The following is a 12,823-nucleotide window of genomic DNA, read 5'->3' as shown; positions in this document are numbered from 1 at the left end:
TATTTAATAAATATAAAATATAAACATGAATTGTCAAAATACATTATAAGTATTATTTGGAATAATATCGTATTAATACAATGCCATCAATAGAACCGATATACAATATAAATTATTTATGCTCTCCTTAAACCACACTTAAGAAGAGCGAATATAAAACCTGAATTAAATAATTATTATTAATTAATGAAAGATTAATTGAAATTATTAAATAGTTATTTATTTATTAAATATTATTATTTTAATACATATTAATATTTATTATTAATAACAAGTATCGCTAATATTGTTGGATGGCACAACAAATAACATTTGTAGCCAACTCAATACTTCCTTGTTGTAAGTTGATGGAACACACAAAAGAATAAGTATTTCAAACACAATACGACACCTTTCACCTCCCAATGATTCGGATGAACAATGAGAGTGTCTTCATAACGTACCCGATAATTGGTGTTATCATAGGGGACATTACAGCATCGACCTCATTATTGGTTAAAACTGTGATCTCAACCTTAGAGAAAACAGCAATCTTTATTAATCTATAACCACATGGTATTGGTAAAGAGACATAAGCACATGGAAATGATTTTATTGAGTTAATGACATTCAGATGGTTAAATCAAAGGTAAACACATTTAAATAAAAGACGCCACCCTTGGAAGGAAGATGACCGATGGGAAAGACATAACCTTCCATCCCATTAAGAAGATATTTATATACAACACATCGTCCATTCAGGGATCATGGCAGAATATTTGTTATATATATTTCTTCATAACTGCAATGCTCACACGAGCCAATAGTCAACCAAGTAAGAGGTGGGAGAGAAACCACCTGAATGCAAGGTAAAGGACGCATACACGAAGAGGGATCATAGCAGAGACAGCGTAAGGGGTGGACAAACACAAAGCCATAATAGGAGGGGTAACAGAAATTGTAATTCCAACCAGATTCATAACCAGTTCAAATCGCATGATCATAAGGAAATAAGTCAGGGACAGAAATCTTACCAACTAAAATGTTGATCCCGTATTCTTATAGACAATAATACCATCAGAATTCAAATGAACTTAGCACATTATGCAGATCCCTATTCATTGATAGGTAGTAAACATCCTCGTTCTTGGTGCTGTGCTTAATATGCATGCTTTATATATGAAACCCGATAATGTTTTAATGCAAAACTTAATAGTAATACTGATATAGACCGTAATATGAATGGCAGCCATTCTTAAATTTGTGTACTGTGGCAGACCAGATCTGACACATGTCAGACCTGTCTGCTCTTACAACGACTAATATAGTTAGTGCTTTTAGGTAGTGGTAGAATTAATAAATAATATAATAGGTTATTAGCTGACACATAAATTATTGGTAATATTGTTTAATTCATATGTATATATATATTCAAATTAGAATAAGGAATAATATAAGGGTTATAAATCTAAATATTAATATAAATATAAATATTAATATAATAATAGATATTAATATAATATCTTTTAGAAACTGCTGTGCAGTAATACATAATAATTCATATATCTAGTATTTAATAAATATGCAAATGATATATAAATGAATCAGAATAAGATTAATTAACTAGTATGGTAAATTAGCAAGTACTTGATAGACTAAAGAAAGATAGAATAGACTTGGCTCTTAATCAAGCTGTTTAAGTCATAAGTGCATTGAAATAGATTAATTATAGGTTAAATAGACCCAACCCTAGTAAGGGACATTACACTTCTCCAAACAAAGATTTTCAAGTCTGTTACTACAGCCGATAAGTGAAAGAATAAAATGTTTTCAATGAAAATATTCCTCCAACTTATTTTCATGGCATTAAATATAAATAGATTTCAATCGAACATTAGAAAGATAATAGTTTTGGATCTATGTTACCCGAGGACACATCCCCGGTTTTTCTTTTTCAGGCATCCCCGTCTTGGGGACAGGGGACTCCTAGGGGACGTCCCCATAAATTCTACATATAGACAGTGAATTTTGACAATGAATTCCATAAGCAATTTGACTTCGACTCTCAATTTAACACAAATTCGCCATAAGAACTCTGCTAGTTCTTATATGTTAAGGTTCTATAATGTATATGTGCATGTTTTCATATGAATATTTTAAATTTCTCTATATTTATATAGCCGTCCCCAAAATTGGCAAAAAAAATCACCGTCCCGGAAACGCGTACCCCCGTCCCCTGCCGTCCCCATCCCAGAATCTCGGGGTAACATAGTTTTGGAGTAATATATATTACTTTTCCAAAACTTTAGTAACGGCTCTACTAGATACTTATACATCATGCCAATAAGCTTACGGTAGAAAGATTATCCTTTTTAAATTACTAGAGTTATGGTCCACATAGACCAAGGATAAGGCACTTGACGAGCATATGATGCCATAATTTTGGCATTGAATACACATTTAAATTGAATTATAATTTCCATAATATCACTAAATTATATTGGTGATAAGGAAAGTGAATTGCTCTTAAAACAATGAAGCTTGGTATTATTGCCACATGGGAGTAATTTAATCCAATTATATATATACATCAGTTAAATATATAGAGAACTAAACATCAATTAAATATATAGAGAAATAAAAAGAAAGACGAACTAGACTCAGGTTCTATCCAACCAAAGCATAGTACTAGGTCTAGACAACTTAGGTAGTCATAGGTTCAAGTCAACACTACACTTGAAGTGACACAAGATGCTTCAAAACAATAAACATGACCACATACCAATGGCGACATGAACCTACATGATGGTGTGTGTGATGGAACTTAGATGACATTACTCACTTGTTCTCCTCGTCTATGGGCCTCTCTTCGGTGATACTCTCCCTCTCTATCCTGGATGGCAAGGTGGATCATCTTGCATCCAACTTAGGGATCATAATAGTAGTTAGACCATTACATAAATAATATCTTAGTAATAACAAATATTTACCAAATTGTGATAATCATATATCTATAAGCATTAATGAAAAACATTCAATTCACAAATGCTAATTTCAAAACATCTATCTGATGTAAATTCATTCTCACTTGCATATTTACACACACATTAACTTTAAAGTTAAGAGTAACTACAATGCCATAAAAAGGGTGTAACAATTTTAATATCATGTTATGTGGCCTTCTAAAGTGAAAAGAAATTAAAAGATTTAAATGATATTTTAAAGAGCAAAAAAGCATATTTCTAGAAACGTAGTGAAAAAGCAAAAAGCACATTTCTGAAAAAGTATGTGAAAAAAATAGAAAAAAAGCAAAAAGGAGGTTTTCTAAAAAATAGTGAAAAAGCAAAAAAGTGCTTTTTAAAAAAAGCAACGAAAAACCAAAAACACTTTTCGAAGAAGCAACCAAAAAGCAAAAAAGTGCTTTTTCCTAAAATAGCTCGCAAATGTTTTAAAAGGAGGATTGGGGCTCTCATTGAGAAATATGCTGAAGATAATTATTTTGATATTTGCTCTAATGAGAAGACAACTCTGTGTGGTTCTTGGAGTTGGTTCAACTCAGCCTTATTGAAGATGAAATACGTCTTGAAGAAGACTAGCTACGATAGTGAAAGATCTATCCTGGTTGTTGTTGTTGGATAAATGTTACAAGCATTTTCACAGTGTTTCATATTTGAGATTTTCTTGTGTGGTTACTTTTAGTGGCCGATTGCAAATATTTGTTGAGTTTGATCCTTTTGGAGTGCTGTTTGGATTTCATGCTCATTCAGAAGTTTTCCCTATGTTGGCCATACTAGAGTCTAATATATTGGTTCATAACTTTGAGATATTTTTGTACTTCATTGTGGTTATTGGTTCAAAGCGATTTCCATTCCTAGGTGACCCTATTTGGGCTTATTATCAAAAATTTGGGCGAGGGTTTGAATTTATTAGAAGAGGCCATACTGTACTTGCAAGCTGTACAGGTCTGAGAGGTTTGAAATGTATTTTGAAGGGTTTAATTCAGTATATTGCTTAGAAATTCTTCCCCAATTTGTGTGCCATGGTTTGGTGAAGTCTTACCGAATGTTTTAGAGTCAACAGAGGTAGCATGGATTAGTTGTGAATTTTTAAAGCAGCCGTCCTTGTTCAGTAGCGCCATTACCAGCAATATATGATAGTGTCTTCATTTTCAGTTCTTAAATCTGGGCAGTCTGTGAGTTTTGGGAAGAGTTTGGTGTAGCTTGGAGATATCTAGAAGGGGATTACCTTGGGAAATGCAATCAGATTTTTGGTGGAAAATCTGCATAGCTACTGAACCTGTCCCTATACTCTTGCAGCCCACCTAGAGTTTACTGATTTCTGATTTGTGTTTAGATTTGTGGCGACAAGTTTCCACTGCTACAAAACTCAATTTTATCTGCTTAATGGGGGAGATAACCCTTTCTGTTGTAGAAGAAGAAAGGTGGGTATGTAGTCACCCTTGTTCTATGGTTCTTTGGACTGAAATTTGAATATTGTATGCAAACTGTTGTTATTTGTTGGGACTGAATATTGTATGCAAACTGTTGTTATTTGTTGCATAATGAATTGCCCTTTTCAGCTCAAATTTGCTCAAATACAATTGCTGCTATTACCAGGTCTGATTATTCCATAATTTTCAGTATTCTTCTTGTAATTTCCTGATTAGTATTGTGGATCTATGATATACCATTTTCATACATTTTATTCCTAATTCTGAGCAAGTTTATAAGAAAAGTTATTATTCACTTTGGCAATCTGAAACAAACCATAAACTATCAGCAAACCGTGTTAAAATGTCATGGTAAAGTATGCAATCAGTTTGGGTGCCAACTGTTTGAAAAAATTGCCTTCATAGCTGAGTGTTAAAATAAGTGCAAAAAATTGGGTTGCAATTTGGGGTAGGGAGTTTTCTCTTTTAATTTAAAGAAAGGTTTTACCTTACATGCTATTTCATTTTGTGTCATTTTGCAGGGACAAATTAAAATGCTAATATTGTTGTGAATTATCTTAGATGTTTCTTGTCGTGGTATTTTTCACTGCATGAGAGTATGTCTAATACTCAAGTTGTCATCATGGTTTCCATGTTCCAATGTACCTCATGAGTCTACTCATGGAGAATAGTCATCATTGTAATAATTTGAGTATTAAAATACTTCCATGTAGTGAGATTTCCAAATCAATAAAATATCTAATACTTTTTTTTTCACATATTTAGCCACTAACTATTTTTTGTAGGAATCACACAATGTAATTTTATCATTTCTCGTTTTGTTGTAAAATATGAGCTTTTTTATTATATTATTGATAGAGGGAATTTGTTACATTGGCAGGGTAAATAAAGTTGATTTTGAAGAGCATCTTATAAACCTGGCAAAGCGTGACCATAAACAACCTGAATTTAAAGGTGTTAAAAAATGCCTATTATTCTTTCTTATTGAGTATTACATCTTGTTTGCAAAGAGTTGTAACAAAAACTGAAAATTTAGAATTTGCTTATACATTTTGAAGATCTAAATTTTCTACTTATTCAATAGTGATTGTTTGTAGTTTGTGCATTTTGATGCATCTTGTGTTACAGGCAACAATAATTGAAGGTGATCGTGCCAGCTAGATTGGCCATGGGCAGTTCAATAGTTAGATGATTATTTTTAATTGGTTAATAAATCTCAAATGTACTTGTAATGCTTATTGCTTAATATGCATGAGTATCTTATAGAAATGGATGCACAGAAATTTATCGGTATTATTTGCTTAAAAATTATAGATTTTGCTGAGTAGGTCTAGGTGTAGTCAACTCTAATAGTACAAATAAAGTCTTTGCAGAGACCAAGCTTAGAGTCTAGTGATATTCTTCTTGGAATTGGCAAGATGGACAAGGTAAAAGAACTATCACAATAAAAAATATGATGGTTTCAATGAATCTTTGAACTATAGCTTGAAGTTTGAACCATGTGAGAGGTAGGGCTCACTATGGGAGGAACAATTGCATTTATAGGTTTTGGAATCCTTGATGTCTCTTAGCCTATTTTGCCTATTTTGCCTATTTGTCCAAATAGCCTTGAATAGGTTTGCCAGTTTGTTTGAACTAAATTCCTGAAATTTAGTGAGGAGGCAGTGAGGATATTAAGAAGGTAGGGCTTCCTGTTGAAAGGGACTGAGCAAGATTAAACATGCAGGGGTAGAGACAGGATCGTATCAAGTAGCAGGACTCGGCAGAAGAACAGAGAATTTATGGAAACCAATTCAAATGCTTATAAGAGAATGCATGAAGACATAGAAGTGTCAGTGGCAATGTCATTAGGTAAGGGTACAATTCTTTGATAGAGACAGAGGTAAAAAATCAGGCATAGATGCTTGGCAAAGCCATGTCAACCATGAATGAAGGCAAGAGATGACAGTCACAAGTCCATATTCATGGATAGCTTTGTTGCATAACAGTCAAAGCCCAAAAAAACCATGACTGGGATAGGAGGTTGTTGCAAACCTTGAAGGTAGTATACCTAGTTAGTGGAAGGAGAATGGAAAAAGCCTAGAATACAGAGAGAAAAGTGGCAGAGTATGACAGGAGACAAACATAACAGTACCATGGGCAAGTGTGACAACACCCTAGAACAAAACATGTCATATTGTGACTTCCAGTCCAGAGTTTTGTCATTATAAGCTTTCATGATTGTGTGAAAAGTTGAGTATAGGGCAGATTAGATGCATAATGGGCAGAAGGCGGGTCTGAGAAGAGATCACTGACAGTTTGAAGGGCATAAATCTCCGAGATAAGAGGGCACATACCTACCATAACAGCAAACACAGAGGACCGTGAGGATTCAAGAGCATGCTATCTGCAGGGTATAAATCAATGTATGATAGTGAAATGGCAGAAAATGCCATGCAGGTTGTGAAGAATAAAAATAAAGGGATAAGTATAACAGGCTTATGAGATAAGATAGAGTCATCACTCTATGCTTTAAACACCTTTGCAACCGATCAAGGGAAATTGATTCAAAAGATGTTGTTTAGAGTCCTTTTAGATCACAGGTGAGTAGCAAGGATTTCATAGATAGCAGCTCACAGTCTGCAGTAACAGTCAAGAAATCCTAGGTTTTATTCAATAACCAAAATTTCATGTTATGACTGTGATCTGCTATCTCTTATTAAGGTTGAATAATAAGTATTATGGAACTCAGAGATACTGTGAGGTGTCAACATAGAAGAAGATACATTCAATATCATACTCATTCACATGAAGGATCACTACATCAGTTACTGGAGTGTTGGCCTATTGAGGAAAGTGACAGCAAAAAGATAATCTAGACAGTGGGTAGTCCAAGGGACAGAGTGATAAAGGACAGTGAGCTATGGACAAGAATGTATAAGTGGACCTCACTGTCGTAGAGTTCAGAGAGCATGATAACAAGCCTATTATATACTCCATTCATTTCGGTCTCATGGACAAATTAAAATCATTTCATTTCATATAATCCATTGATATGTAAAGCTGATAACAACAAAATCGTAGTTTCTCTTTATCTTTAAGAAGTGATGGAGTTGAAATGTGAGAGAAACACAAGCAAATATAAGAGATGAACTGGCAAAATGTAGAGGGAAAAGCTTGTTATTCTATTCTTCATTTAGTGAGAAAAATGTAATGGGTGAATGCATGAATGGGAGAGATGACCAACTAAATTGCCAACTATTCTTAAATAACAAGGTCCACTACAAGAAATGACTCTTATTACAAATTTTATAATCACAATGTTAAATTTTAATAGTGTGCATTTATTTTCTACACCAATGCATATAATATAAATATTACTTATTGATAACTGTTGTACTCATACAAATTTTTTCAAATAGTGCCAAAATATTGAGCTGAACTATTTCGTTTTGTCAAGTTGAGACTCTTGTTTGTCCTATGTTGTTCTTGTCATCTTTTTTTCGTATCATTGCATGAATCATGAAAGGAAGCTTTAGAGGTCATCCTCAGTTCCTTGCTAAGCAAAATTGAAGGATTGCCACACCAAATGATTTCACCCTACCAGAAGAAAGTTTTTGTCATAGAAAATTGCCAAGGCAAGAGGTCAAGGGTGCACCTTTGTGAATGAAGTGGTGTTTTAAATCTAAGTCTGAAATTGCATTGTTAGGTGTGCACCTAATAAGGTGAATTAGGTTAACTTGTCAAGAGGATTGATTCCCATTGACAAGTGCACACCTATATGAGGAGGAATGAATTTTCTTTTTCAAAAGGCAAAATTGTAGTGTTAGGTGCACACTGACAAAGGGAAAATGAATACTCAGTTTTTATTAGAAATGCATTGTTAGATGTGCACTTGACAAGGGAAAAGGAATAGTCAAGGTTAGTTTTGAAATCACATATATAGGTACACACACGTACGAAGGAAATAGGTTTTCACAATTAGATTCACAAATTATACCCTGAGGTGCACACCTCAATAAGAATTCTTTTCAAAAATCAGTAAACTTTGTTAACACTTGAAAAAGTGTTTGCAACAGTGTGAGGCAGAGATTGATGGTTCAAGTTGTTTGTTCAGAGGTATACCCAAGTGAAGAGGTTCTACTTTCTAATCCAAAAGATAGATTTCTATAGACATGCATGTGCCCCAGTAAGGAAGTTAAAATTCCAGATATTCTTGAAAGCAAGTTTTTTGAGTATAGGTGTGTGTAGGAATGAGGAATGGGGTGGAGCAAGTGAAAAAATCAAAGGCGGATTCATACATCTCAAGTGCGAGTGTTGCTGCTGCAGGAGCTGGAGGCATTGAGTTGCCATCGATTCCCTCTCACGAGATACCTCCACCATGTATGGTGCCTCCATCAGTTTTGCATGCATTGCCTCAAGATCACTACCCTTCTCCCCCAACTGTGTGTTCAACTGCATGATCTACTCATCCTTTCTTACCAATTGTGCGGTCAACTATGCCTCTTGGTGATCTCTATTAGCCAATTGCTGCTCATGCTCACCCACCCCCTTCTCCAAAGAAGTGACTCTAGAGTGTTTCTATGCCAACTGGTCTCGAGCTTTCTGTGCCTGTTCTATAAGAGCCTGCCAAGCATGTTCTATCTGGTGGAGGGCTTGTGCTTGCTGGGCAACAACCTGGGAGTGCGTGGTTGTTAGCTTCCAATGGTTAAGGAACAAATTCCTGAAAGCACCCTCCATTCCATAAATCGCTCGAAGTACTCGTCCATGGCGATCTTCAATTGTAGGTTGCTATGGGATCCAAGTATCTCTCATCTCTTGTCTGTCCACCTTCGGCTAGCCTCACGTAGTCTACCAATGAAAAAAATCTCCCTCACATTCCCCCTCTATAAAGGCCAAAAGACACTCTGCTGCTTGTGCTAGCAGGGGGTCATGGTTGATGTCCAAGTCTCGTGTGATCTTTCCTACTCGGCCGAGAAAGGTGGCCATGCTTTCCAATTGGCAAAAGCAATGTTGCACTATGCCTACTAGATCTTGAGGGTTCGGTAGGCTCAAGCACAACTCTGTCCTCTCCTTCACTGGATGACGACCCCTGCACAGTTGAATTTATGACTTGTTCCTGTTGAGTAGGCACCACTGTAACTATGGGGTGCACACCCTCGCCTCCTGCATTCCCGCTACCATCGCCTACACTGCAACCACCTGCTACAGTTGCCTTCACCCCTTGAATAGTCTCTAAGAGCAACTCCATGTGTGGAATCTTGGGTGCAATATCGAATAGATGCAACCAGAATCAATCTTATGTTGGCCAGTGCCTTCCCTGGGAGGTATAGGTAGTGGTAGAGTTGGCCCTCTTGTTGATGGTGTCATTGTCGAGGGTGTCATGCCGAGGGTACCAAGGGTGTCACTGCTGAGGGTGCCACTGCTAATGGTGTTGGTAGACTTGACCTTGCCATTGTCACTCCAATTATGGCGACCTCATCACTATTTGTCTGGGCTAGTTTCATGGCTAGTTTCATGGAGTATGCATCACTTCCCCAAGAGATCCGAAATTTCTTGTCTCTTGACCAGTTCATGAATCAGAAGAAGAGGAGGGAAGGAAGAAATGATAATCGATACTCCACTCCAAGAGATTATCAGCAAGCTCTTGGGAAGGTTACTCTAGCACATTTTGATGGAAGCAGTAAAAGTACAACTAGAGCGTGGGTGCAAAAGTTGGACAATTATTTGTCCTTGAAGCCTATGCCCGAAAAAGATGCCATCAAGTTCGCTACATTGCACTTGGATGGTGTTTCTCACGAATGGTGGTACCATGGGTTGGTCACCCTTGGTCACAACTTAATCACCACCTATGCAGAATTCACAAACCGACCAATTGAGAGGTTTGATTCAAAGGATCCAGAGGTTAAGTTCAGAGAGCTTTCTCAACTCAAACATTAAGGCTTCCTGGACAGTTACATAACTGAGTTCCAAAATCTCTCAGTTTTGGTTGGTAGCATTTCAGAGAAGAGGCTAGTTGTTCTATTCACAAAAGGCCTTGAAGAGCTCCTGAAAGGATGGGTCAAAGCATTCGATCCGCCTACCTTGGTGGAGGCCATCAAGAAGTCTAGGAGTATGGAGTTGGCTGCCCCAAAGAGTAAATTTCAGTCCAAGCCTTTTCCTTTCTAGAAGGATAAGAAGAAGTTTTGAAATCAGACCAAGAAGTTTCCTTCTCGGATAGATGATGAGCTTCGTCAAGAGCTCCGGAGGAAGAATCTTTGCTACTCTTGCAAAGAACCTTGGACCCCAAGACATAAATGTCATGGAAGGGCAATTTACATCAAATGGAGTCCTATTCAGCTGATGGATCAGATTCTGAAATCTCCGAACAGCAGACTGAAAATGAGGACAACAAGTATGAAGAGGCTCCTGAAGGGCCTGAAAGTGAACTAGAAGATAGAGGAGTGGTTGCTCAACTCTTGAGCATTCACAAAAATGAGTCCTTTAGAGTTCGGGGAGTGATAGGAGAACATCGTATCATTGCTCTCATTGACACAGGGGCGACTCACAACTTCATTGATGAGAGAATTGTTGTGAAGAGGGGGCTAGTGGCTGAGGAAGTAGAAGGCTTCAAAGTCATGGTAGCTGATGGCTCCACTATATCATGCAACCGAATGGTTTCCAACATATCTCTGAAGTTGGGAAATCATGAAATTAGAGATGACTTCTTTGTGGTTAGCATTGGAGGGACTGATGATGCAGTCCTTGGGATTCAGTGGTTGAGATCTCTTGGTGAGATCACATTAAATTTGTAAAACATGGAGCTGAAATTCATGTCTGATGGGAAGAAGGTAGTATTGAGAGGAATGTCCAATGGTGATCTTAGAGTTGTATCATTGAAGAGGATGGAGAGGCTGATCCGCCATGACCAAGTGGAGTGGGCAGTAGAGTGATGCCATCAAGTCCACTTGAGGAAAAAAGGAGCTACCCCGCAGACATCCAAGCTCCAATCGCCAAAAGGAGTAAGGTTTTTGAGAATCCACCCCTTGGTAGGCTTCCTGAGCATGACACTGAGCACATCATTGAGCTTTAAGAAGGAGCTAAGCTTGTCATGACTACTCCTTACCGGTACCCCAAGAAGCAGAAGGATGAGACTGAAAAGGCCATTAAGGAGCTGTTGGACATGGGTTACATTAGGCCAAGCAAGAGCCCTTTTGCTTCGGCTGTTGTATTGGTGAAAAAGAAGGATGAGACCATGCATATGTGCGTGGATTACCGAGCACTAAATCAGAAAACCATCAAGAATCGTTACCCTATTCTGAGGATTGATGAGCTCATTGACGAGTTACATGGTGCAGTGTTCTTCTCAAAGATAGATCTCAGATCGGGCTACCATCAAATCAGGATGAGAGCATCAGATGTTGAGAAGATTGCATTCAGATGCCACTTTGGGCATTTTGAATTCCTAGTCATGCCCTTTGGCTTGACTAACGCTCCTGCCACATTCCTGTCTTGCATGAACAAGATCTTTCAGAAGTAGTTGATGAAGTTTGTACTCATATTTTTTTATGATATCCTCATCTTCAGCAAGTTTTGGACGAAGCACTTGCAACACTTAGATGAAGTGCTTAGTATACTGGAGTCTGAATCCCTGTTTGCTAAGGAGTCCAAATGTGAATTTGGAATGAGAGAGCTGCTCTATCTTGGTCACATCATCAGTGCAAAAGGTGTGAAGGTGGATCCTGAAAAGATTAGAGCTATCATTGATTGGCCACCACCTGAGAACATAACACACTTGAAGGGATTGTTGGGTCTATGTGGTTTTTACAGAAGGTTTGTGAAGGGATACTCTCAGTTGGCTGCCCCCCTCACAGATCTCACTAGGAAAGGAGCTTTCGAGTGGTCAGAAAAGGCACAAATAGTGTTTGATCGGTTCAAGGAGATTATGAGTTTGTGCCCTGTTTTGGGCTTACCACCAAGCCTTTCAAACTATAGTGTGATGCATCAGGAGAAGGTGTTGGTGCGGTCCTGTTGTGACGTTTTCACACATCGCCCCATTGCAAATGGGGACCCATGTTTTTTTGCTCGTTTTCGCTTTGCTTTTTAGGGTTTTGGTTTGAATCCAGTCGGTTTTGGGAGCTTTTTGAATTTCCTTTTCTAGAATGCAAATTTTGAATGAAATGAATTCGCCAGAATGGTCTATTTTCAATTGGAATTTTGAATGCAGAGCTTAAATTTGTCTAAGTGTTGAAGATGAAATGTGAATTTTTGTCCAATTGAATATTTTTTTGACCAAATTTTGACATTTTTGATTTTTGATCCTAGGCATTTCAAATGATTTGTTTTCGCCTTGTGAAGTGTTAAAATGTGTAAAATCATGTTATTTTGGCCTGTAGGAGCAAAATCGCTCCTGTCCCTCAGTGAAGGACAGGAGCT

General features: G+C 37.3%; 1 protein-coding gene across 1 annotated transcript in view; it reads left to right on the top strand.

Moving 5' to 3' along the window:
• The window catches only part of LOC131030541 (glutathione S-transferase T1), a 296,126-nt gene that overhangs the window by 73,267 nt on the left and 210,036 nt on the right, over positions 1–12,823 (top strand). The window contains exon 2 of the mRNA XM_057961404.2: positions 5,310–5,383. Within this exon, the coding sequence (XP_057817387.1) occupies positions 5,310–5,383 (74 nt within the window). The remainder of the gene's footprint in view (positions 1–5,309; positions 5,384–12,823) is intronic.

Source organism: Cryptomeria japonica, chromosome 4, assembly GCF_030272615.1.
Source record: "Cryptomeria japonica chromosome 4, Sugi_1.0, whole genome shotgun sequence".
NCBI lineage: Eukaryota > Viridiplantae > Streptophyta > Pinopsida > Cupressales > Cupressaceae > Cryptomeria > Cryptomeria japonica.
The sequence above is the reverse complement of the archived record's forward strand: the minus strand, read 5'-3'. Positions and strand labels throughout refer to the sequence as shown.